The 25,028-nt window shown below is 45.7% G+C and overlaps 1 protein-coding gene across 5 annotated transcripts; it reads left to right on the top strand.

The window, feature by feature from the left end:
• The first annotated feature begins 44 nt into the window (after positions 1-44).
• On the top strand, positions 45-21,398 carry C2CD2L (C2CD2 like). 5 transcript variants are annotated; one of them, XM_048968295.1, is made up of 15 exons: positions 45-210; positions 5,520-5,615; positions 6,075-6,194; positions 7,960-8,070; positions 8,784-8,900; positions 9,327-9,444; positions 9,596-9,719; positions 10,189-10,253; positions 10,791-10,918; positions 11,211-11,382; positions 12,041-12,142; positions 12,784-12,917; positions 13,401-13,683; positions 15,449-15,658; positions 20,563-21,398. In XM_048968295.1, exons 1-15 carry the CDS (start codon positions 67-69, stop codon positions 20,598-20,600), a joined length of 1,962 nt encoding a protein of 653 aa, XP_048824252.1. In that variant the 5' UTR covers positions 45-66; the 3' UTR covers positions 20,601-21,398. The 5 variants fall into 5 exon arrangements, with proteins under 5 accessions (XP_048824252.1, XP_048824255.1, XP_048824250.1 ...); XM_048968298.1 differs by having other exon boundaries at positions 114-214; positions 20,563-21,397; XM_048968293.1 differs by lacking the exon at positions 45-210 and adding an exon at positions 1,550-2,041.
• Positions 21,399-25,028: the final 3,630 nt, after the last annotated feature.

The following is a 25,028-nucleotide window of genomic DNA, read 5'->3' as shown; positions in this document are numbered from 1 at the left end:
GGGCGCTGGCCCTGACGGGCACGGAGCGTCTCTCGGCGCACCTTGCTGGCCGGGCGCTAGAGTAGGATGCACCGGATACGCGCGCGCCTTTTCCGCTCAGTCCTTGAGGGGAGCGCCATCTTTGGCCCTGGCAATGGCAGTGGGCCGGCGCTATCTCTGTTTCGCCGTCGCGTACATCACTTCCTCCTTCCTCCCTCCCCGTACCCTGCGGTAGGTGGGTGAACCCCGATAGTGCTGCGCGGGCCGTCTGGTAGCCCCTCAGAAGCGTCCTAGTGGCTTTGGCGTTTCGAGCGGCTGCTCCAGCACCGAGGGCCTCCCTGTCGAGCCGCCCCGACTTTTTGATGTGCTTCGCTGCTCTGTGATCAGCAATTGCCGACGCCGGCAGGGCTCCTGAGCACGGCCGTCGCCTGTAGGCTATGCACGGGGACTCAGTGTGCGGCCCTGGTGGACGGCGGCGCTGAAAAGAACCTTGGGGACTGGGGGTGGCATCGGAGGTGACCATTGGGCAGTGGGAGGTTGCGGTGGGTACGGTGGGGGCAGGGGGCCGCTGGCAGCGCTGTCCTCGCCCGCTGCACACCTGGCGGGGCCGTTAATTGGCTCCCCAGGAAGCATCCCTGAACCCGGCACTGCTTTCCTCTGTGAGAGTGAGCAACGGAGTGGCCCCACGGGGAGAAAAAAATAAATAAAAAACCCACGTTAGCTTGGGTCGTCCTGAGCCAGAAAACCGTTACCAGGTGTGTGGTCTTTGTGTGAGTGATCCTGGTTGAATGCAGGACAGGCATGGGTTTGACCACGGGCATTGCGTTTGGATGCAAGTCACTGAGTAGAGAAGGAAAACACAGTCGAGGTGAAAGACGTAATAGCAGGACACACTTCCCTCTGCTCTGTGTTTGTGTGGGATGTGGTGAGCTCAGATGGCTTTTTCTGGGCTGATTAGAAAGCTACTGCTGTATCAATAGACCTTTTCTGGTCTATGGTCTGTTGAACTTCTGAGAAAGTTAGTGAAGTATTAGCTGAGCCTTAAATTCTAAGGCGGGCATTCGGTTCTTTGAGGGAAGAAACTACAGTATGCATGAGGAAGTGGTTGACCAGAGAGCCTCCTGCACCTGTGGAAATGCCACTGTGGCACGTGTAAAACGAGGGGGGGCACAGCTTTTGTTGCCGGCCCTCCTGGGAGAAGGTGACCCAGGGCAGGCAAGCAAACGGGCTCCAGCTGGATGATGGGCTGCAGTGCAGGTGCGCGTGCATCAGCACAAGTGAAGGGTCAAGCTGAGAGAAAGGTGTTTTCAATAAGAAAGGGAAAAGTCATCGAAGAGCTCATCCATCATCTTCGCCTTGCTCTTTTAGGCCGACAGCATTAGTTCGTGGCAGTCAGCGACGAGGTTGTCCGGACAGAAAGGCTGGTGGCGGAGGACCCGCAGACCCAAGAGAAAAACTTGCACGCGGGCACGGGAAAGGAAAGCGGAGAAGTGAGGTAGCCACGTAAAGCCAGGGTCGCCCGCCATGCCGCGGGGAGGCGGTGCTCCGATACCGGAAGAACTCAGGCGGCTGCGTTTGGGGACGCAGTCACCACGCGCGGGTTGGGGTGGCTGTTGTGCGCAGGCGGGCGCCGGGAGCTGCAAGGGCCGGGGGCCGGGCTTGGCCCACGTGCGTCGCGGAATCGGGAGCAGGGCGGCGCGCCGCGTCCCTCCCCTCCTCTCTTCTCCGGGTGGGAGGCGGTAACAGCTAGGCTGGGGCCGGGCGGCGGCCGCCCGCCATGCCTCCCGGGCTGCTGTGAGGCGCAAGGCGCAGCAACATGGGGCCGGATCCGGGCTGGGCCGCGCTGGTGTTGCTTTTCGCCGCTTCGCTGCTCACGGTCGCGGCCTGGCTGCTCCAGTACTGGCGGTCGGCGGCCCTGCGATCGCCGCGGCGGCAAGAGCCGGCGACGGAGGAGGCCGGGGCCCGGGCGCTGCTCGCTGCGCTGCTCGCTCTTCGGTCCCTGCGTGAGCAGTGGCAGCGGGCCTGGGTGCGAGCCCTCAACAGCCAGGCGCGCCGGCACGGGGTACGGCAGGGCGCGGGCGGGCGGGGCCAGGCACCGCGTCGGCGGCGAGGCGAAGGGCGGTGAGGCCGAGGGATTACGTCGGCTTCGGTCGAGGAAGGAAAGCTCCTCACCAAGCACTTGGCTGTATGGTCTGGACAAAACTGTCCAAAGCAAGCATTCGTTGTGCTATTTTCGGTTTTTTTGGCTGCTGCGTGTTGGTTTCTACTGCGCTTGGGGGATGGGGTGCTGGTCTTCCCTAAGTCGAATATGGGTCATGAATCCCACAGCAAGTATTGTCACAGAAGCTTACGTTGCCTGTTCAGGCCTTAGTACTTCAAGAACTTTGTTGTCTCTTGTTTCTACAGAAGGACTACAGAGCGCTGATGACTGCTGTGTGAAAGAGTGTTGTGTCTTGACTCAAGTTTAGTTGTCAAAAGAAATTGGTAGCATTGGCCTATAAGAGTATTGCGCTATTGTGAATGCGGATGGCTTGTTTGTAAAGGACTACTTACTCCTATTATATGGCTGATGTGTTTCCTTTCTAGATTATTTTTTCCTGTATGCTAGAGATTTGGGAATTGACTAATTGAATTGACCACGTCTGGGATCTGGATCTGGAAATTGACTTGCTCCAAATGTAAACTTCCTTGAGGCTTGTCATATGTATGTTGCGTCTGTCTGTTTAGAGGTGTACCAGTGACCCTGCTTGTGAAGCTAGGTATCCCTTATTGCTGCTAGTATTGACAGATTTGGTTTGTCGGAGCTGTTTGACTGTGCCAATGAGAACACCTAGTCTCTCCTCATCTGGTTTTACTCTTTTTAAAGAAAGGAAAAAACAGGAAGAAGAAAGAGGAAACAGCTGATTGTTTCATTGCGTTCAGTCATTTGCTTTGTCACCTTACGGTCTTTGTAATCTATGTGTGGCACCATGTTTCGCCTCTTCCTTGAACTTGTTAGGTTGACTTGGAAAGGCTGGCCTAGTTTCTCATTCTTTGCTACCTGTGATAAGTGAAATTGTGCTTTGTTTTAATGGAGAAATGCTGCAGCATCTGGCCTCTCTTTTCTGCCTTTGATCTAGTTGGCTAACACTATAAAATGGAAATGGGTGTTTATATCCCTTTTCAGGCTCAGATGGTGTCAGAGAACAGATTATTCAGCAGTGTTTTTAGGATGAGCTTATCCTTTGACAGGTTTTAACGGTTAAAGTACTTTGTTCCTAAAACATTTGTGGAAAAATGGGGTTTTTCACAAAGATGTGGTAAATGTGGCGGACATATGATCAAAGGTTGAGATGTCCATCAAACTATACATTGATGCCTGCCTTTGTGGACTTTGCTGCTCCTTCTCCATAGACTGTCTTCTGTTATTTTCATTTATTGTTGTCAATTGATTGTACTTAGTTATTGAATATGGAGAAAATGAAAAGATGTTCCTTTCAAAATAATGTAAGGAAGCTGCGATAAAAGCGAGACTGGACCTGTTGTGTTTGCATCCTGTTTCTTTTACTGTCTGCTCAGAACAAAGTCAGAAACTTTCGTTGCAGTACAAGAAAGTTGGCGAACAGTACCTTAAGAATACCGAGGGCAGGAATCATCCATCTTGCAAGTCTGACTTCTGTGACAGAAGTTAGGACTGATTGTGACCAATTGGACTATGTCCTCGATCTTATAGAAGGAGGCACAAAAAGAACAAGAAGGTGTGCTGTATAAGGTTGCTGTAGGACTACCTGCTTTAATCTGTTGAAAGTGAATCTTTGGCCTGGAATTAAACAAGACTAGATTATGCACTGTAGGATTATGCTCTTGATAGTTATGGGTAACTATCAAGCGGGTAAGATAGAACAAACTTGATTTGGTGTTTAATGTCAGCTACTATAAAACTTTGTTTTACATCTCTGCCGCCTCTTCCTCACTTTCCCCCAGTTCTGCAAGTAGCTAGGTTTAACACTGAACCAGAGGTCCACATCCTGAAAAGGTGGTTTCTTCATTGAGGAAAACCAGAATGTTGGGATATACTTGGTTTGTTTATTGTGTGGAAGCTGAAACACTGGATCCTGCCGACGTTGAATCTATTAAGTCTGCTTTTTATTTTGTGACTGAAAGCAAGTTTGTTCTTGTATAGTTTATGTAGCACTGAGGGACTTGCTGTCAGGAGTGACACTTAAAATCATGAATGGCTTAGCCTGGAAGTGACCTTAAAGATCATCAACCTCCATCTCTTTTCTCATGGGCAGAGTTGCCAACCACTAGATCAGGCTGCGCAAGGGCCCCATCCAACCTGGCCTTGAACATCTCCAGGGATGTGGCATATACAACTTCTCCGAGCAGTCTGTTTCAGTGCCCCACTGCCCTCTGAGTGAAGAATTTCTTTCTAATATCTAACCTAAATTTTTCCTCTTTTAGTTTAAAGCCGTTTCTTCTTGTCCTACCACTGCTAGGCTGTATAAAATGTCAGTCTCCCTCCAGCATACAAGTTTCTTTGAAGCACTAGAAGGCCACTGTTTTTTGAGCCTGTCCAGGACCCTTTGGGTGGCATTCCTTCCTACTATTCTGTCAACTGAAATACTTACTTTGGTGTCATTTGAACACCTGCTGAGGGAGCACTCAAATCGCATCAGCTACATAATTCATGAAGATGTTAAAGAGTACCAGTCCCAAGATGGACCCCTGGGAGGGACCACTCCCGACCAGCCGCCAACTGGACTTAGAGCCCTTGACAGCAACACTGGCTACAACTATCCAAACAATTCTTTATCCACCAAATAGTCTACACTTAAAATCTGTATCTCTCCAACTCTCCAGAAGATGATGTTGCTGCAGTGAGTTGCTGTGGCTAAAAACAGTTCTCTGAAGCAGGGCTTCAATAGTATTCTCATGTTCAGTTTGCCTACTCTGTTTGCTCCTTGTGAGGAAAGGGATAGGTTTCTTTAAGCAGTGTCCTCAGCTCTTTATCATGGCCTTCTGTTCTTTGCGAAATATTTTCTGTGGGGGACTGCTCTTGTTACACGGGGAAATCCTTGAATGAGGAAGAGGAATACTTCCACGGTGGAGTTTGTAATCTGATAAACCGTGGAAAGGTGGAAAATAGGAATTAGTCAAGCACATGAGCTGAGATGCTGTATGTTGGAGATAGGTTTTATTGCTGGTGGTGTTTTTGGATTTTTAATTGGGGTGAAATTAGCAGAGAGGAGAGAAAAGAAAAGCAAAGTCTTGGTGATGAAGAAGGTTTAACACTCTCTTACAGTTAACAGGTATTCAGAATAATTTTGCATTCTCAATCAGGCTTGCCTGTCTGAAGTTAGTGTTTGTGAGCCTGGACCACTGTTTCATTTCTCTGCCTGGACAAGCCAGAATTGCAGTGTGGACATGTTTGTGTGCCGGTTGGATTCATGGAATTGGACTAGAATGTCTCTGGGGCCCTATGTTAGACTTGTTCATCCTCTTTGAAACTACCTGTGATACCTTGTCCACTGGGAACTAACGGAGTTCTCTTTTTGTAGAGTTCAGTGCAGATCACATTTGAAGAGGGTCCTCAATTACCACCAGCAGCAAATATAAGCTGTGTGACTTGCAAAGGCCAGTCAGGTCACAGCATGGTAAGGCTTTGTTGTTCTGGATTGTGCCATGTTGGGTTTCTCTGCAGTCAGTCTTGTATGGGGATTGTCAATGCCCACATGATGGGAATGGTAAACCTGGGGGAAAGTTGTGGGCTGGGTCCATAATTTGGTTCAGAGATTGCAGCTCAGGGACTATACGTTGGTGAACTCTGTGTGAGCAGTGGATGAGATCCATCTGATAAAGCTGAGACGTAGGGATGCTGTGCCTGAATATCAGGGCACTGCAGTGCAGAGAAGAGGGCTTCTTTGTCGATAATCTTTATTGGCTCATGTATGGAGTCTTAAATGGCATATTTAGAGTGCAGAACTGGGGCTGGCAGACTGATGTTTCTGTCCTGCCTCAATAGGTTAATTTTACTTATTGCTTTTACAAATTTTGCCATCTCCAATCTGCATCTCAGGAAGGATATAAAATTATCAATTTCCTTTTCTCTGTAGGTGCTGTGTTGTCATCTGTCAGCTGAAGCTGTGAAGTTCCCTGTCTCTGTCACCCAGCAGTCTGCAGTTGCTGTTTCTGTGGACACATATCATGTCACTTTGGCTCTGCTCCAGGCTGAGGTAATAGTTGTAAAAAGTTTGTTGGTTTTCTTGTTCTACATAGCCCTATGCTGAAGGAGGAAGGGAGGACTTGGTGTAGTGCAGCTGAAGGTCTTATTGTGCCAGAGAGAGAGCCAAGTTATTGCTACTGTCTGGTGGGGTACTAAGCATTTCCTGATCAGCGTGCAGAGTCCTGTTTTATGAGCATTGTTCTGCAGATCTTGGATATTTAACATCATCTTAATAAAATCTGGGACCAGAGAGGTGATGTATGGCAGTGTTCTATACTTGCTTTTAAAAGATCTGCTTGAAAGCTGGAAGATCCACAGAATTTGAAACTCCGTGCAGTGCGATAAATAGGGAAATATTCTGTCCTGTTATTGGTGTGAAAAAGAAATCCACTGTGAGGAATGGTTTACTTGCCAGGACTCCCCTCAATACATTAATTTTGTTTCTGTGTTGAATTTTTGGAGATGGAGATGTTTTTCCCAGAAAAAGGAACTGAAATTGCAATGGGTGGTAACTCCACAGTTGCTTTCTGGTTGGATTTGCTTCTCCAGAATTTCATTTTTCCCTCAAGCAGAAGGATTTCTTTGTCTTGGTGGCATCTTCCTTGGATACTGCTTGCTCTTTGGTGCTATCGGAAGAGATGGTAGAATTAAGAGCAGTTCTACAGTATGAGGCCAGTCCCACGCTACTGCAGATATTACAGTTGGAAAGTTGTTCTAGAATGTCTTTGCTCTTAAAAGCTTTAATAAAATTTTCTGTGTAAGTTTACCAGATCATGCTGGTTTGTTCTTGTGTCTGCATAAGAGTTCTTCATTCCTTCTGATTATCTCCTTTCCTTCTCCTCCTTGGTGTTTAGTATGCCTGCTGCTGATCTCGTTGTGGCTGTGAATTGCCATCATTGTTCATCTTTCCTTAGTCTGTAGAGGCCGGGTCAAGACCAAGTCGCTTCTCTACTCGTTGGAATTTCTCCTCATCTGTGTCTGTTGAAGTTTTGATTTTTGTGTGTCTGATGGTCAGAATACTTCAAGTGCTTCTGTCCCAAATTTGTCTTGCCTTTTCTGTTAAACCTCTTGCCAGTTACTTGTCTGGCTACTCTGTCTCAGATCTCTTACTTTCAACTCAAAACTGTGTATTCCAGGTAAAGAAATGTTCAAAAGCAGTTTCTTTTGGTTACTTTTGTTGAACTGTGTTAAATTTAAATTTTGTTCCATTGTTTTTAATAGTGATCTTGAGTTGGGAGTTTTTCCTCTGTCGTTTCATTTGTGTGTTGTATTAATGATACCTTTATTTTGTATGGATGTGGAACTTTTCAACTGAACTACAGAATACTGTACAGGCTGTGTTGTTGTTGCAGACTATTGGTGACCTGAATGAGTTTGCAGACCAAGGATGATTTCCTGGAGACTTTAGAAATGGTTCTACTTATGTTTGACGGTGGTTAATGACATAGCTCCACAAATACAATGTATTAGGACCCAACTTGCTTTATCAGATTGTCTTGGGGGCTTTTTCTTCAGCCAAAGAAGTAAGATTTTTTTTTTTTTTTTTTTTCCCTTTGATGATGTCTGGACATCCAATGGCAGTGAGGAAGCTGGATATGGAGTGATGAATATTCTGTAGCCAGTTACTCTTGGAAGCCCAGGACCACCTATGTTCTTCCTTGTTTTTTTTTATAGCTGCAGTAATGGGGAGGCCCTTTTAGTTGCTGAAGGTGAAGCAGGGCAAGAAACACCAAATGAAAACAGAGCGTTCTAACTGCATATTTGTTCTGGGTCAGGTGGAGATCCACTTGGAGGAGATACAGAATCAGGGTCTCCTGGTGTCATGGACATTCAAGGACAGACCAGACTTGGATCTTTCAGTTCTTCCAAGACTTCAGCCTTGTGAGGTAAGCAAACAGGGAGGCTAGACTCAGAGGGAAGAGGGAAAGTGCTAAAGGAGTGCGTTCTTAAAGAGAGCTAAAGCAGTTCTGATACCTGCTTTCTGAGTTTTGCATAACATCTGAACTCTGAATAGAGTCTACGTAGCAAAAAATGCTTCCTGTCTATGTAGGTTCTACTGCTGTTGCCAATTGCAGAGCTGCAAAATGAATTGGAGTATTTTATTTTACTTTTTGGACTTGTAAAGCGTTCAGAACCCATGAGTGTTTGTGGCTTGATGAGCTGAACACAGATGTGCTTGCAACTCAGGGTGTTTTTTTTTGTTGTTGTTGTTGTTGTTAGTTTTATTGAAATCCTTGTCTTATCCTTAGCGGATGTAGGAATTTGGCTTTTATGAAAGTGGTGGTGGTACTGTTACATGAGGTGGCAAGGATACAGTAAGCCCTAAAGGCTTCATTGTCAAAATTTGCAATAGGGAGACTACAGATGTAAAGTTCAATTTATCTTGCTTATATAGCCTGTTTTTGCCGGTAACTATTACGGCAGCGATTAAGCGCTGGGGAGAGGGTGTACAGGACAGAAGAAGAGTATGTGGGAGGGTATTTCTGGGAGAAGGGCTGCTTAGCATCATAGAGGCTTTAGAAGCAGTTGCAGCTGTATAAGGAGAAAAATTGTCTGCCTCCGTGTGACATTCCTGCATTTCCTTTGGATTTGTGGAGAGAAGAACGAAGGGAAAGCGGATCTGTCCACCATAAAGGATCTAATCGAGGATACTATTGTCAGCACGCAGCCAGCCATGATGGTGAATCTGAAGGCTTGCACAGCTGGAACTGGCACAGTAAGATTCTCTTCCTGTAGCATTCTCGTGCCTTGTATGCTGTGCCCTGAAGTGCTTTGGAGGGCCTAGGCTCATTTTTAGACAGCAGTCACATTCTTAACAATAATTGGGGTATTGTGGCACAGGGAGTGGGGGGGAATTAGTAGGGAGAGACCTTTGGAGTGTCGCCTTTGGTTCCCCCTTCAAGTAGTCAGAAAGCTCATTCCTATCTGTCTCTTTTCGTGTCTACCCTAAATTTCATGTCTGAACTGACATGGGGGCCCACCGAAGGTTGATAGCTTGTGGAATCTGCACTACCTCTAGGTGGCTTTGTGGATATTCCCGTGAGGAGCATTTGTGAGATGTAAGCACAAATGTTATGTGTCTTACTGCTATCTGCTGAAAAGCAAATGGTAAGTCATCAGTCTTCCTCTCATGATTCCTCAGGTATCCAGCAGTAAGGTGACCCAAGAGTCTCCATACAGTGTAGTAGAAGCCCCTCTGGGTTCAAAGCTGTTGCTCCGGAATCTTCGTGTGCTGAACTTAGGCTCACAGAGGAGTGGAGGTAAATGTGAAAACACTGCTAAGCTGAAGCAGGGCAAGTGTGGAGGTAGCAAGGTTAGAGCAAGTGGATGTTTGTCTTGAAATGGAAATATGTGTGTGTGAGCTCTGCCTTGTATTTACAGGTGCATACATGTTCTCTTTCTCTGTTGCAGGAGTTGGGGAGATACGCTGTGTTGCAGAACTAGACAGTCCCCCGCAACAGAAACGGACAAGGCCAGTGAGAGCTGGTAGCACTGGCATTGCTGCAGAGATGGAGTGGAATGAAGAGCTGTTTCTGTAAGCGTCTCCCACCCTCCTGGCAGTTGCAGTAAGGGCAGACTAGCGTGACCTCTTTGTGGAGGTGATGTCTGCAGTGCTGGTGGCGTGTGTTCGTGCTGCTGGTGTACTGGGCTGCAAATACTAGTGATTGGCCCCAGCTTGCCTGCTTATTTCCTGCTTCCTTGTATGGTGTGTGTTTCAACTGGATGGGCAGAAGTGCTGATTGTATGGAGTACAGGGGCAGGAGCACTTAAATTTCTAGACAGTTTTATTAGCTTGCTCTGGAAGCTTATGCAGCCCAACATGGGACATAAACTTAAACTCTCCTCACCTTGCTGCTCCTTCTTAAGGTCTCCAAAACAAGACATGCATTCCAGAGCTTTGGAAAGGTGATTTGAGGGAAGGAAAATATTAAATGAACTTGTTTACACTGCGGCATTTCTTCAAAGACTGCTTAATCCCGGTTCTTCTGTCTCTGTTTCAACAGTGAGTTAGGACCCAGAAGTAAGAAGCTGAAGTTACAGGTGCTGGGGAACAGCTGCAAAGGGGAAGGTAAGTATGAACAGCCAAAAAATGGATTCTAAGATGAGATGACAAAACTGCCTAACGAACTTGCTGTGCTTTGAGCCAGTGATTCTTCTATGTTGGAATCATATGTTACAAATTCTGCAAGGGATTTCCATATCAAGCCTTATATGAGTCTGTGTGTAAAGTACCTCTCAAGTCAGTTGTCTTTACTGCGGGTCGTGGGACCCTTTAACTTTCTTGCCTGGAAGCAGTGAGAGGGATGCAGAGACTTGTCCACGAGTATTGGAAGGACAGGGCAGAGGCTCTTAATTCTTTTGGACTTGTGGTCAGAGTACAGACAATTGCACATTTTTGATGGAGGCTGCAAAAATACAACTTGTCTAACATTTGTTTTGTAGATCAGCAAAGCAGAGCCTCTTCTACTGAATCTGGGACTTACTGGAATTAAGGCGATCTGCTTTGATGTCCCGTGGGTCTAGTTTCCAAAAGCAGATGGACCCTGGGAAAGGTTTGAGGTGCTGAGAAGTCATGTGGTTTTTCTTTTCTTTTTTCCTTTTGCAGATGTGCTGCTGGCACATACTACTCTTTTGCTTGATTCTTTGGGCAAACAACCCTCTGGGAGACAGGTCTGCTCGCTGGCCTCAGGAGCTGGGCAACCACTGGCAGCTGAAGCTACCATTGTATTGGAGGTGAGCTGATGACTTCGTAAGCTCTGTGAGTGCATGCTCTAGAAATATTTGTAATGTGAGACCATAGCTGGAAACCAAAGTGATTAGGTCTGAGCCTGTTGCAGAGGACTAACAGAGAATGTCTGAGAATGTGTCACCTCACCCTTAGTCCCTGAGCTTCCCTTCCATTCAACAGATGTTGCAGTGAGGATGGCTCCTTAGTGTCCAGAGCGGTAGCTTTTGTTGTTTGTATGCCCGCCTTTCATTTTGGGAGGAGGGTAGTCCCTCCTGAGCTATGTTTTATTTTTTGTAGCTTTTATACCAGGATTCTTCTGCATCTCTGAATGCTCAGCATGCCACATCTCTGCATACCAGCATCACCCCCACAAAGAAGGTGGAGATGGACCGGACCATCATGCCCGACGGCACCATTGTGACTACTGTCACCACAATTCAGTCCCGACCCAAGGTGGATTGTAAGCTGGGTGAGGCTGCCCTGAGATAGGAGTCTTGTACAGGTGGCTGTTCAGACACCGAATGTTGGGTTGTTGTGGACTTGTATTTTAAGTATGAAGTGGGTGAATGGTGCTTTTGGCTTTCAGATTACTGTCCTGTGGCTGTCTGGAGATTAGTAGGAAGCATTGAGGGGAGGGAACTGACATATTGATGTATCTCCTGTATTTGGAAAGAGATATCAGGGGGATGAGCCTCTCTGACATTGAGGGTGGGACTTCTGCATGATGTTGGACTAAACATTTTGGCTTTCTTACTCTGTTTTCTTCACTGCTAAATGAGTTGTGCTCTGTGTACTGAATACAGGCCTGAAAACCTCTTGCCCTTGCTTACCAGTTGTTGCTGCTTGCAGTCTCAGCCTGATGTCTTGGTGAATGTAGTGCTGGCTATTTAGTGAGGTAGGGTTGGGAAACAGCACAAACAAGGGCTTGTGACAGGGCTGCTTTGCGTGTCATTCCAGTTGCTTCTTACTACTTGACTGCTGCAAAGCCTCATATCGGCAGCCTCTGCAGATGTTCTGTGTGTGTGTATGATGCTGTGTGTGTAGGGGACCGTGACAGTGTGATGAAGCTGCCTCAAAGCTGCCACTTTCTTTTGTCTCTGTGTCTTTTCCTATCTTTCACTACGAAGATTCACCTTCAAGGTCTCCATCCAAGGTGGAAGTGACAGAAAAGAAGACAACAGTGCTTCTGGAAAGCAGCTGTCCTCACAACTCCTTGTCCAGCAGCAGCCGTAAGTGCTTGTGAAACAGGGCTTCTTAGTGGGGCGGTGATGTTTCTTAGCCTTTCTCAGTAAGCAGCTGTCTGAGTGAGAGTTGCTGAACTCATCTGCATTTGCTGCAGAAGAGAAAGTCCAAGTACCTAAGGGAAGAAGAGAAATAAGGGATGGGAGGGCGGGACGTGGAAGCAAGTAAAAGAAATGCTTCTGTGGCTCTCTCATCTGTTAATCTGAATGTTTCCTTGTCTGACAAAAACATCTCCAAAGTATCTGAACCCAAAGAAATTTGCTCATGCTGTATCTCTGTACTTAGTGTTTCTGATTGTCTCTGGGACAGGGTGCTTAGGCTCTTTGGATGCTTTGTGGCCAAGACTGTGTGACCTCTTGTAAGTCTTTGGAAGTTTTTTTTAAGTGGGAAATGGGAAAGGTATTTTAATAATGCATCTGTTGGGAAATCAAGCTTAACAGGTGCCTAGAAGAGATGAGAACTCTGTGGAGCATCCTTTCTTTAATGTCTTTGAGCAAATCTATAATAAATTCTGCTGTCTATTGTAACATACATGCAGTAGCCCATTAAAAGCATCATGGTCATTAAGTGACCTCTTGCCTGTGTTGAAGGACACTACTTCAAGTGTTGGTATCTTTCTTGTGCTCAGGAGACAGCCAGATGCCCAATGGCTTGGATCCAGTGGCTGAGACGGCAATCAGGCAGCTAACTGAGACAAATAACAAGCCTGCCAAGAAGACCCCAACAAAACGTAGCACGCTGATCATCTCAGGAGTTTCCAAGGTGTCTGGCAGTTAGAGGTCTCCATTTTCATTCTGGGAGGTTGTTTCTAGGAATGTGTGTGTGAAACCGCCCTGTCCTCTAGAGAACGATGAGGAAAGATCCCGTTGCAGGGGACTTGCTCAGCAGAACCTTTTTGCTGCTTTCTTGCAGCTTGTTCTTATTTCCCAGCAAACATCAAGGTCACCTCGTTAGTCTGCAGGGCAGCTGTCATGGGAAGCTCACAAAGCATGGCAGGAGAAGAGGAAGCTGTTGATGTAGCCAATTGGGAAACCTCATGGAGAATCTGAGTTATCCTGGGACTTTCTTATGGGAGTGAGGGAAGTATTGCAAAATGTAGTGGAATCAGGTATCTTCCAGTATGTTTTGGCAAAAAAAATAAGTGACCATTGTATGTCTGTGCTTTCTAGCATGGTTGACCAGAACTGGAGATAAATGCAACGCTTTAGATCTTGTCTTCCTGTCTGACCCTCTAACATCCTCCAGGTACCTCTTGCTCAAGATGAAATGGCACTTTCTCTGGGTTATGCTGCATCCATGGAGGCCACAGTATATGGGGATACTGGGGCAGTCTGTGCATCTGACCAGGTGCATGATTCCACTGAATCATCACAGCTGCTGGAAGCATCACCATCAGAACAAAGAGCTGGTCAGGAGCTGGATGAGACGACGCGATCTGACATCTCTGAGAGACCGTCTGTGGAAGATGTTGAGTCTGAAACTGGCTCCACAGGAGCCCTTGAGACCAGGAGCTTGAAAGATCACAAAGGTGAGGGTGAACTGTTAGCCAGTAGCTAACGTCAGCTTGTTGTCTCTGAGGAAGAAGTAAGACCTTTGCAGGTTGCATATTCCCAAGACAGTGTTTCGGCCTCTGAGTTTTCAGATGAGACACATATCTGTCAATAGCGATTCTTCCTCTAAACTCTGCTGCTGTGGTGCAGAGCTGCAGATTGTGTGGACCTTGATACGCTCTGTTTTCTCCATTACCATCAAAGTAGCTAGCACCTCTGGCCTGCAGTACTATAGGATGTCCCCACAGGCTCCCAGCTTTTAAACAGTGAAGGGTAGGTCTGCCGTGACTGAGGTGCTGTTCTGGAATATCCAGGTTTGTGTCAGTTGGGCAGACTGCATGACTTGGATTGGTTTGCTTGAAGCCATGATCGTTTCAGTTTGCTACAAATTCCCCAAGCAAAGGCAAGCCAATACTCTGTTTCTCAAAATCGTGTTGGTCTTTTGTTTGCATGTCAGGTGAAAAGGTATGTGGCCCAGATGCACAAGAGACCTGGTGAGCTGGGAAAAGAAGGAAGAAAAAGAAGGAATTGTGGAATTGCTCAGGTTGGAAAAGACCTTAAAGATCAAGTCCAACCGCAACCTAACCATACTACCCCAACTCTAACAACCCTTGCTAAATCACGTCCCTGAGCACCACATCCAAACGGTTTTTAAGCACATTCAGGATGGTGACTCAACCACCTCCCTGGAGAGCCTATTGCAGCGCTTAACAACCCTTTCAGTAAAGAAGTTTGTCCTGATATCCAACCTAAACTTCCCCTGGCACAATTGAGGCCGTTTCTCCTCGTCCTGTCACCAGTGAGAAGAGACCAGCCCCGCTTTTGCTGTAATCACCTTTCAGATATTGGAAGAGAGCCATAAGGTCTCCCCCTCAGCCTCCTTTTCCCCAGACTCAACAGCCCCAGTTCCTCCAGTGTCTCCTCGTAGGCCTCTAAGCCCTTCAGCAGCCTTGTTGCCCTTCTTTGGACCTGCTCCAGCATCTCAATGTCCTTTCTGTACTGAGGTGCCCAAAACTGAACACATTATTAGAGGTGAGGCCTCACCAATGCAGAATACAAGGGCAGGATGACTTCCCTAGTCCTGCTCACTGTGCCATTCCTGATACAAACCAGGATGTCATTGGCAAAGAACCCCACTATCTATAGAAAATACTTTTGTAGCACTGAATAATGGGCAGGTTTTGGATATGCCTTTGTGTTCCCTTTTGGGGCTGCCAGTGAGCAGCATTTTCATCCTGTCCTGCCTCTCTATGCCTTCAGGAGGCATCGCTGTTTTTTTTCTTCCAGATTTGCGCATATTGTGAAACTGCAAACAGTTGTGCTGAGAGTGTGATGACCAGCTAATCTAGATGCCCATATGATGGGCTAGCCCAAGAAGCGCTTTCCCTGTTGTATGTGTTGCTGTGGATATCTCCACACTGTGATATTCCCAGTCATTTTCCACATCAGTCTTAACTTTAATTTAAAGTTCTTCATGACTCCTCTCAAGTAGATGGCTGCATAAAAGGAAGCTTATGTACAGGAGGTGTGTTTTTAGGAAAATAGCTTTGTATTGCAGTCTGTGCTGAATCTGGACTTTGCCTTGCAGTTGGAAGCTAGGACTCACTTGACCTGTGTGCCTTTGCTGATTGGAATGATGGTCGCTTGTTTAAGAGTGGCCAGATAGCAGTGTGTATTTGTCGTCCCAGAGACTCACTAGTGCAGGACACCACCATGATTGCTATCTTCTTCCTGTCTTTGCAGTTAGCTTTCTTCGGAGTGGTACCAAACTCATCTTTCGGAGAAAGAGCAAGCAGAAGGAAGCTGGCCTCAGCCAGTCACACGATGACTTGTCCAACGTCACCGCTGGTTCTGCCACCAAGAAGAAAGCTGGCAGCTTCTCCCACCGCCTCATCAAACGTTTCTCCTTCAAGTCTAAATCCAAACCTAAGACTAGTGACAACACAACAACAGGTGAGAACTGAATGAAGGAGAAGCCAGCTGGAAGGATTCAACAGAAATTGTCTTCTCTTCTCTCGTCTTTCCACTCCACTGGTACCTGTGACCTGCAGTCCAGTTCCTTACATCCTTGTTTGAGGGAAGACACCTTGGTACTTGACACTGTCTAGGGAGCGAAGGTGATGAACCCAGGGTTGAGGCTGCTTAACTGTCTTTGCTCGGCCTTCTCTGACTATTATGCTCTCTCAAAAAAACCTAGCTGATACGCTAATCCCCATTGGAGTCCCAGGAGCTGAAGAAATGACTCTGTCTGTGTAGACTCTGTCCAGCTTCACCAAGTGTTTCCTTGAAAGAGGAGGGGATTTTTCAAGTGACAGCCGCACTTAAAAAGTGAGAATCTGCTAAGGTATCTGCATTTTTCAAGAGCTATGGGTTGCATAACCCATAATAATAGCAGAATTCTGCACCTCGCAGAATTCTAATATTGAGAAAGGATGGTGTGGTCATGAGCCATTCACATGTTGCTCTTGCTTGGTGCAGAGGCTTGTTGCCTGACTGAGGTGTGTGATGCGTTGTGGGGTGGTGCATTCTTGGCCTAAGAGCTGTGAGCAGAATGAGATACTGTTCCCCTATTGGAATGGCTTCTGGTTCAGAGGGTGCTGAGGAAGCCTGCTTTCTGCGCTCTACTGATGTAGAAAGGTGTCTAAGGACAAGGAAGTCTTAAGCACTAGGCAAGTTTTCTGTAGAAGGTGGAGTCCTTGCAAAGTTTGGTTGCTGCTCTTGGTGTGCCGCCTGATGACGCAACCCTCCTGTATTTGTGTTCTGGAGTGGGGAAGGGATCTTGTTGCATGCATGTACCAGCTGTCTTCTGTACGAGTGGAACCCTTTTCCTTGTGTGTAGCTGGGGCTTCCCCAGTGTTCTGCTGGAAGATGGCAGAAGCTGTCATCTGGTCCTGCACTGTGCGTGGCCTCGTTCTCTATCAGCCCTCGCACCAATGAGCAATATCGTGCTGGAGTTGGAAAGTGAGAAATGTGGCAATACCAGCAAAAGAGCAGTGTGATACGAAACCTTAAGCTGTGTGGCAACACAAGTGAGGAGCTTACATGTTTTCACAGAGGAAAGTATAGAAGGAGCCTTTCTTGGTGGTATTTGATACTCTCCTTCTTCTTAAAAATGTCTTTTTCTGTGTTTAAAGTGGAGGTGTTTTTGCAGTGGGTGTTTCTTGAGAGAGAGCTGCTTGGGGGAAAATCAACTGCTTGCATGGGAGTAAACACTGCCCTTCCAAATTAATGTTTTTCCAGTCTCCTGAGATGCATGCATTAGTGAATATTTGCAGAGGCCCGGTTTGGATGAGTGTTACAGTACTTCCTGAGGAAATGATAGTGCCCTGTCAGAGTAGATGGTTTGAATGTGGAAGCTCTTTCTGTTTTGTGGGTTGTGGAGTCAAGGGAACGGAGCAAAAGGGAGGAGGAAAAGCCTCAGAAGAGAGATCATGTAGGCCTGGCTGAGTTTTCTAGCTGCTCTTTTCTGTTAAAATGTATTTTGAAACTATCTGTGACACAGTGTATCATGTCAGGTTACTGATAGGGCCTTGTGCCATTTCTGAGGACTGCAGTGTGCTTGGTAGGTTGCTGTAAAGGGATTTATAGGTAGGAATTTAGGGTGTGTCTCACAAGTATCTGAAAATAGGGAAGACCATAGTCACTTAGGCTTGGATTTTAAGTGTCGATGTGTGCTGAAAGAAAGGACTCTTGTTTTCAATCTGCTGATTCGTCACAAGGTTGAATGTACCTAGTAAGTTTGACTGTTCCAGTTGGCTGACCAGGCAACTCTTCTCTATTTTTCAAGGTCTGAAATTCTTTTTGCCATTCCCCAGTTCTTTTGTACCTTGTCTCCTTTTTTTTTTTTTTTTTTTTTTTTTTTTCTTTTGATTTCTTTCCTTGTCAGCATGGTACTGTGGCTAGGCCTGTGTGGCTTTCTGTGCAGCTTGATGCACTCCAGATGTCACAGAGCTTGCTATTCAGTAAGAATAATGAAAATCAATTTATTTGATGCGCCATGTTGGGAAGTTGGCTGTCTGCAACTAAGCCCTAGTAATCTCTGGTTTGGCGTAGGTTTCCTACTCTGGATCAGTGATGTATCACATGTGGAACTTTTTCATAGGTGTTGTTCCCAAAGCCCCTCAAGGTTTGGTTCTGGCTTTTGTATTCTCTCTTGCAATGTCCCTCTGTCATTAACATTATTTGGTGCTGTTGTATTTTTGTTTGCTTTTTTTTTTTTCTAGGTAATTTTGAGGGTTTTTTGAACGAAGTCTGCTGGTTGTGCCTTGACAGCAGAACCTCTCTGGTGGGATCACTAAAACTTTGTATTACCAGTGGCTTTGAACTGAAGGGCTGCTGGCTCTTCCTACGGATATACAGTTGGACCTTCTACAAGTCTTATTTAATATTTATGTATTCTTTAAAGCTATGTGAGCAGTGTGAGCTGTCTTGGCATGGGGCAGCTTCTGGCAAGTGCCTGGGGCTCCCACCAGTGCTTCTGGAATGTTAATGTAAGAGCAGCTGTGAGGGGTAGTGAGCACTGCCCTTGTTGGCATGGATTGCCCTGCAAAATGCCAATGAGATTTGTGTCTGATAAACATTTATCTAATTTTAAACAAGAATAGTTTGTTCCACTTCAGAGGAAGGACACAACAGGAGAGCTGGAAGTAAAGCACAAACCAGAGTTCTTCACTGGCCTCAGGGAACCAGGGAGGTTTTTCTAGCTGTGTTAAATAGGTTATTCCTAGAATACATCCATGCATCATAATGAACTTGTTCCTGCTTAGTAGGCTCCAGGATAAGGTAGCTCCGAAGTGGAATTACTGTTTTTGATATTTTACCTTTGACCTTTCAAAAGAATTACAGTAATGTCTCAAAAGAATTTTCTCAGAATATCCTGCACTGTCATCCATAGAGTGAATGGCATACATGGTGCATGATGGTGATTGTGTTTTTTAACCTTGAATTTTTGGTGGTGTTCTTTATCGTGGGCAGTAAATTGGATGTGGAAGTTTGCATCTGGCTAGATAGCTTACTAGCTAGCTAGTCTCCAGTTCAGACAGGGTACATCCCCAAACATTAACTTTTTTGTCTGCTTTTGTTTTCTTTCTGCCACATCATTTATTCTTAAAGTTCTGAAGTACAGAACTGGTATTGTAGCCTATGTTTTTCTACAAAATGTTCTCTGTAAGTGCAGAATATTTTTCAGAGTATTTAGATAAGATTTGGGGGACAGTAGGGTAAAGGAGAATGGGTCAGTTGTCTGCGCTTAGAGTTTTTTAGTACGTTCTTGATTTAATGCATTCATCCTTAATCTTCATATCTGTACATGGCTTCCTTTCTCTATTGCAAAGGTTTTTTTGTCCTCCAAGTAGTAGGTGGCTGATTTTCTTTTCCCAGTTATGTGAGCTTGTGTGAATCTGCTGGATTACTTGAAGCCAGGTACAGTAGCAGATCCACAAAGAGATGTGATTATTGGCCTATGAAATGATTCTTTTCTCATATTCTTTTCAGAATGAAAGGGAAGGTCACATAGGTCTCCAGTCTCCAGAAACTATAGACAGAGTTTCATGGAGTTTTCTTTCACAAAACTCTGTGTAAAATAAATCTGCTTGTATTTAATCACTGCTTGTACTTTAAAAAAAAAAAAAAAAAGAAAAGAAAAGGTTTTAAATCTGCTTTAGATGTTTAGGTTCTTGTGGATACTCATTCCCTCAGCTTGTTGCCACTTCAGAGTCTGCGGATTTTATAGTGACAGGCCACAGAGCAACCACAGTGTGCAGTGCAGGCTGTCATCTAATTCTTTAGACTCCAGCGATCTTGTTAGGTTGCAGTCTCAGGGTAGCCTCAATATTTGCACTTAATGAAATTGGTCCTCGACCAAATAATTGCATGGAGAAAAGGAGTGGAAGTGTGGTGAACACAGATAGTATTCAGAAAGAGTTCTGCCTATTTATGTGAGCCTGTGTTCCAAATGCTACATTTTGCTGCTGACTACAGAAGAAAAAAGAGGGACTATTAAATGAAGCCAAAGTATACTTTTTTTTTTTTTCCCTTGCTGTATTGGATGAAAAAAGTTGGTAGAATTTACCTATTCTATGTATTTTCACTTCACTGAAGAAAACAGATTTCTCTAGCTATTTGCTTGTAACTGTTTCTGTCTGGATGTGCACTCTCCTCGCATTTTGGCAAGGCTTTTAAGCATCTCCCTGTTGAAAAAGCCCTTGACATCTGCCTGCCTCTTTGTACCCTCTTAAAGTGAGAAAAACGTGCAGGAACGAAGGGACCTGCAAAAACCATCAGTGCTTTAGCTTGCTATAGGCTTTAATGTGACAAATGTTGACTGAGGCCTGATACTTGGAGAGAAGGTTCAGTGGCTGCCCAACTCAAGGGTACAAGGATTGGGTACATGCTTGCGTGTTTGCACATGCTTGTGAGTAGAACGTTCTCTGAATTTGTGAAACTGATTGCAGTGCACAATGACCGAACAGACACGGTTGGAGGGCTTGGGAGAGGCCTTAAGTGGTATCCACAAAATATGTCTTGCTCTGATACATCTCTCCAGAGGTAGACTTGAGGACAAATCTAACCACCGCATCAGTTTACACCTTCAAAATGCTTAAATAGTTGAAATGACTTTTTAGACATTCTTGGCTGAAGTGGGGGAGAAGTAGCAGAGACTACTCAGCTAGCCAGAAAACAGTTTAGCGGAGGGGAAGTGTCAAGAAATCTTCAAACAGCTGTGAGCGTGCCAGGGGCGTGTGCTGTTTCTACTCTTGAACTGGGTATATTGAAATGTGTGTGCTTAAATGCTTTTATTACTATTGATGCTGCTTCTTACGACAGCTGATCTGAGTTCATGTTTGCTAATCCTATAGAGAAGGAGCTGTTACTGGGTAGCTGTCGAGATGCTTGACTGCTGGGTGAATGGTATTTGCTTCTGGGATCTTTTGCTGTGTTCCTCCTCTCCCTGCCCCTAGTTCATGGTGAGTGTAATGAAAGTAACAATATCAGTGGCGGTCAAACTTCTGAAAAAGACCTTCATGTACTTGTGATATTTAGATTTTTCTACACAGCATGATGACTGCTCTGAACCATCTTTCCTTGCTTGTAGAGGTACTGGACCAAATATGTATGCTAAATCTGAATTAGCACCCTTCCTTTTGCGTGCTTTTTTTTCTCCTAGCATTTTAATGCCTTTTTTCTAGGTGGTTTATTTTAACTCCAGGTTGTTTGGAGGGAAAAAAAACAGGAACTCTGTAGTTATTTAAGAAATGGAAATAAAATGACCTAATTCAGACAAAATGAATGAAGTTATTGCACCTTTGTAAATGTTGAAGAATTCCATTGCTGTGTAATGGCTGAACCTGTTAACTTATTAAAACATGTGGAAATGAAAACCTGATCCTGAGCTTTACTTCATACATGCTGAAGTGTTGTGTGTGGGCCGTGAGCTTTCTAGAAGTCCATAAAGGTACTAGATTTGTTGCTCTGTTTTGTAAGATTGCCACCTCTGAATAACCCTTTTTTGCGAAAAGTAGATACAGTCTGCAAGCCCTCAGCAAGTGCTGAAGCTTTTGTCTCTCCCTATCTTATCTGTCTTAATCTCTCTGTCCTTCTCTTTCTCTCACTGACTCTTGCTATATCCCTCTGCCCATCTGGTTGTCTCCTTTCTAAATCTTCTTGCATCCTGCTCCCTTATTCTTAATTTTTTTCTTCCTCTGTCTCTGCCCTACAGCCCATGGCTACGGGAGGTGACTGTTCCCCGCTGGCTGGGAGAATGCTGCACCAGACCTGACCACTGAGGAGAAGGAAGAGTATAGAGGTGCCAAGCGCTGCAACAGACCTCTTGGGAGTTGTGTGCATTAGTGACTTACTTTGCACTTGGCAAGTGGCTGTACTGAGTGAAGGAGCCTTACATATTGTGGGGGTCTGGTGGTGGCGTTGTGCTCTGCAAGGGCTGTATCAGTGGAATGGTTCTGGAGAAGCCATGTGTTTGGACGAGAACAGAGTGGTGATGGGGGAACAGCTGCTCTACACAGGGCCAGTGGTGGCTACAGGATGTGGGATGGGAGGAGGAAGGGAGTGATGGTGGTTGGGCTGCATTCGGTTTGCTGCCTGAGCAGCTGTGGATGTTGCAAGCTGAGGGAGAAAAAGGAGAGGGATTGGGGCCGTACCTGGGCCATGGGGCCCATGAGAAAGTATCCTGTGACCAAAGTGGTAAGTGACATGGGATTGGGATGTGGCTCTAGGACTGATTGGTGGGATTGTGCTGAGTAGGTCTCGGGAAAGGACCCAGTGAGGGTCTTGGTTGTGCTGGAGGTGTGGAACAAGGGCGGAGATGTTCCAGTTTCGTAAGTAGGATATGTACTTTGGGAGACCAACAGAATGAATTAAGGCCAGTGGCAGTTAATGCGAAGAGCTCCTGGCCTTGGGTCTTGCTTGCTCTGTCTTGCTGGAAAATATTTCCTGAGACTTACAGGTTTTCCTCCTTAATAAAGTAAGTTCATTATCTGTTCCACTTACTTAGCGTGTGTCCCTGGAAGGATGATTGTAGGAGACAAGATCTGAAGCATTTTAAAAACAAATAAAACACCAGAAAAGAAAACCCAAACCAAACTATATGGACCCAGTGAAGGCAGCAGATTAAACGTTGGAAGGCTTAGTTCATTTGTTCATTTTGGTTAAATTAGTCACGAATTTGCACAATTCATGTTTTCACATTTTGGATGCTGTCAGTCACGTTAGTTCATTCTGTAATTTGGAAAAGAAGAATTAACTTTGTTCTTTAGGAATTAAGCTCTCTTTCTTTAGCCCATACTTCATCGCTCAGAGAGGTGCTATTTTTGATCTAATGTAATGCCTTCCTAAAATTCAGTCCAATCTCAATTCTCTACTGTCTAGTTACAAGAACTTCCAACAGACTGCAAAGTCAGGCTTTACAGGCCAGAGGTGGAGCTAACACGGAGGCCTCTGGATTTTCAAAAAAAAAACAGGAGGCTGAGAATCAGGTGCTTTGTTTGACATTTTTACTGCCTGTCCTACCTAACAATTCTGTCTGTCCATAGGGCACACATTTGGTCGGGCCCTAGCAGCTTGATGCTTATGAATGTAGTTCTTTCTGATGCTGAGCTGTGCCACTTGCTGTCTAGACCAAATACACATAATGTTGGAGGAGCTTATTTTTTTCGCTTTCCTTTTTTTTTTTTTTCCTTGGAGCAGTAGTACAGGGAAAACATAGATACTTTCTTCTATGCCAGTATGTTTCCCATAGCAGTATTCTAGGTATGGCTTCTGTTGTTGATTCCTTACTTCCTTGTTTTAAATACTGAAAGAAACATACTGTTCTTTTTCTTCTGTCTATGTAGAACACCCTTTGTTTCCTTTGTATTTTTGAGTTGTACTCTCAAACAGAGTGTACAGCTGGATCTAGAATAGTTGCCAAAGAGTTGCCTGTGGGCAGATTGTGTTGAATTTCCCAGTTGGAGGTCATAAAGTTTCTTGCCTCCTTGAGAAGTGTTCTTGTATTATTCTTATATAGCATTGTGTGTTTCTGCTGTACGGAGATACATATTTTAAATTATTATAATTCCATTATCTGTCTCCCAAAGGTGATGGTGAGAAGCATGCATGGTGATGACTTATGTGTACTTCATGCTTCACATTAATTCTTCCTTTGGGTCAATAGTAAACCAAATCCTTGAAAGTGTGACTGGGAATCCCACCATTATTAAAAGGGTTCAACCGTGGTGCCTGTGGCAGAAGGCCCTGTGACAGATCCTGGCAGCAATTGGGAATGAAAGAACTGATGACAAGTTGTTGAATATCAAAACCAATCCAGTGGATATTTACAGGCATTGGGTGAACGGGCTGGAATTTCAGAGTGGTGAGGCCAGGTACAGAAGCTGTTACTACTATGTTTCTTCTAAAAGTAGCTTGGCTGTTTTGCGTTGCTCTGTTAATCGTTCTGAACCGTCCTTGGTATGCATCTGTCCGATTGATACCAGCTTTTTACATCACTTCTGACGCTAAAAAAAACCCAACATTTTGACACTGGCAAAAAAAAAAAACAACCCAAAATATCAATTTATTTTTATTATGTATTTATTTATTGACAGATATTCATAAGCACTTGGCACAAGCTTGCTGGGTGTGGAGAAGTTTTCCGTGGTTTTCTTTGTCTTTTTTAAATTTATGTTATTTTCTCCCCTCTCATGCCCCATGTAACTTGGCGGTTTTCCTTTGCTCTCATGGAAAAAAAAAGAGAACGGAGCACCAGGGACTGCGGTGCGGCTCCGCGTCAATCCGGTCAGAGTCGTTGTTTTCGCGGTCTCTGGTGCCCCCACGTGGCCAATCGGTGGAATTGCGGCAGTATGTTTGGTGTCGCAGGCAGCAGGACGCATGCGCGCAGGCGCGCGGCAGTGGTGTACGTGTGTTTGCTCTGCGCAGCAAATCCGCCGATTTTATACTTAACCCTCCAAGTAGTAGTGCGCTTGCGCTAGAAAGCTTATAATAACATTGTTTCTAGGAAGCCCACGCGTGCGGGTGAACAGTCAATTCCTAGACCGCCGACGCAGTGATACTTTTTTCTATTCAATTCTGAGTTCTCGTTGTCTATTTGCTCGGGCGGTATAACACATGAGCCTGCCCCGGGAATGAACTATTTTGGCTCCCAGCGGACCCTGCGTATGTCGCATGCGTAATGAGCAGTGGAGAAAATCGCATGCGTGGGTGTGTACCCGAAAATGTGCAAGCGAAATGACGTGTACACTTTATCGCATATAAGTGCGGTAACGTGCTACACGTTACTACAATGCCGAGACTGGCGCATGCGTATTGCTCCCTCAAAACTCACGCGTGCGTAGTGCAGGGGTGAGACTCGAAGATGCGCGGTGAAATACCCGGACAGGCGCATGCGTATTGCTGTCTCAAAACTGTCGCATGCGTAGTGAGAAATCGAAACGGCGCAGGCGCAGTAGAGTGCCTGCCACGCACATGCGCACTACGATGCAAGCCTTGCGCATGCGCAGTAGGGTTCAAAAGTTGCGCATGCAAAGTACGGCACAAATCTGGCGCAGACGCAAAAGCGCGCAAGCCTGGCGCATGCGCACTACACTGCCAGTCTAGCGCATGCGCACTAAAGAGCCAGCCTGACGCATGCGCAGAACATGCCAGACTGGCGCGTGCACAGTAGGGAGCAGGATTCGCGCATGCGCAGTAACGAGTCAGCCTGGCGCATGCGCCGTACGGTGCCTGGCAGGCGCATGCGCAGTACGGTGCCTGCAAGGAGCAAGCGCAGTAAAGTGCAAGCACTGCGCATGCGCAGTACGGTGCCATTCTGGCG

This window comes from Lagopus muta, chromosome 22, assembly GCF_023343835.1.
Source record: "Lagopus muta isolate bLagMut1 chromosome 22, bLagMut1 primary, whole genome shotgun sequence".
Lineage (NCBI taxonomy): Eukaryota > Metazoa > Chordata > Aves > Galliformes > Phasianidae > Lagopus > Lagopus muta.
This window is presented reverse-complemented; position numbering and strand designations above follow the sequence as displayed.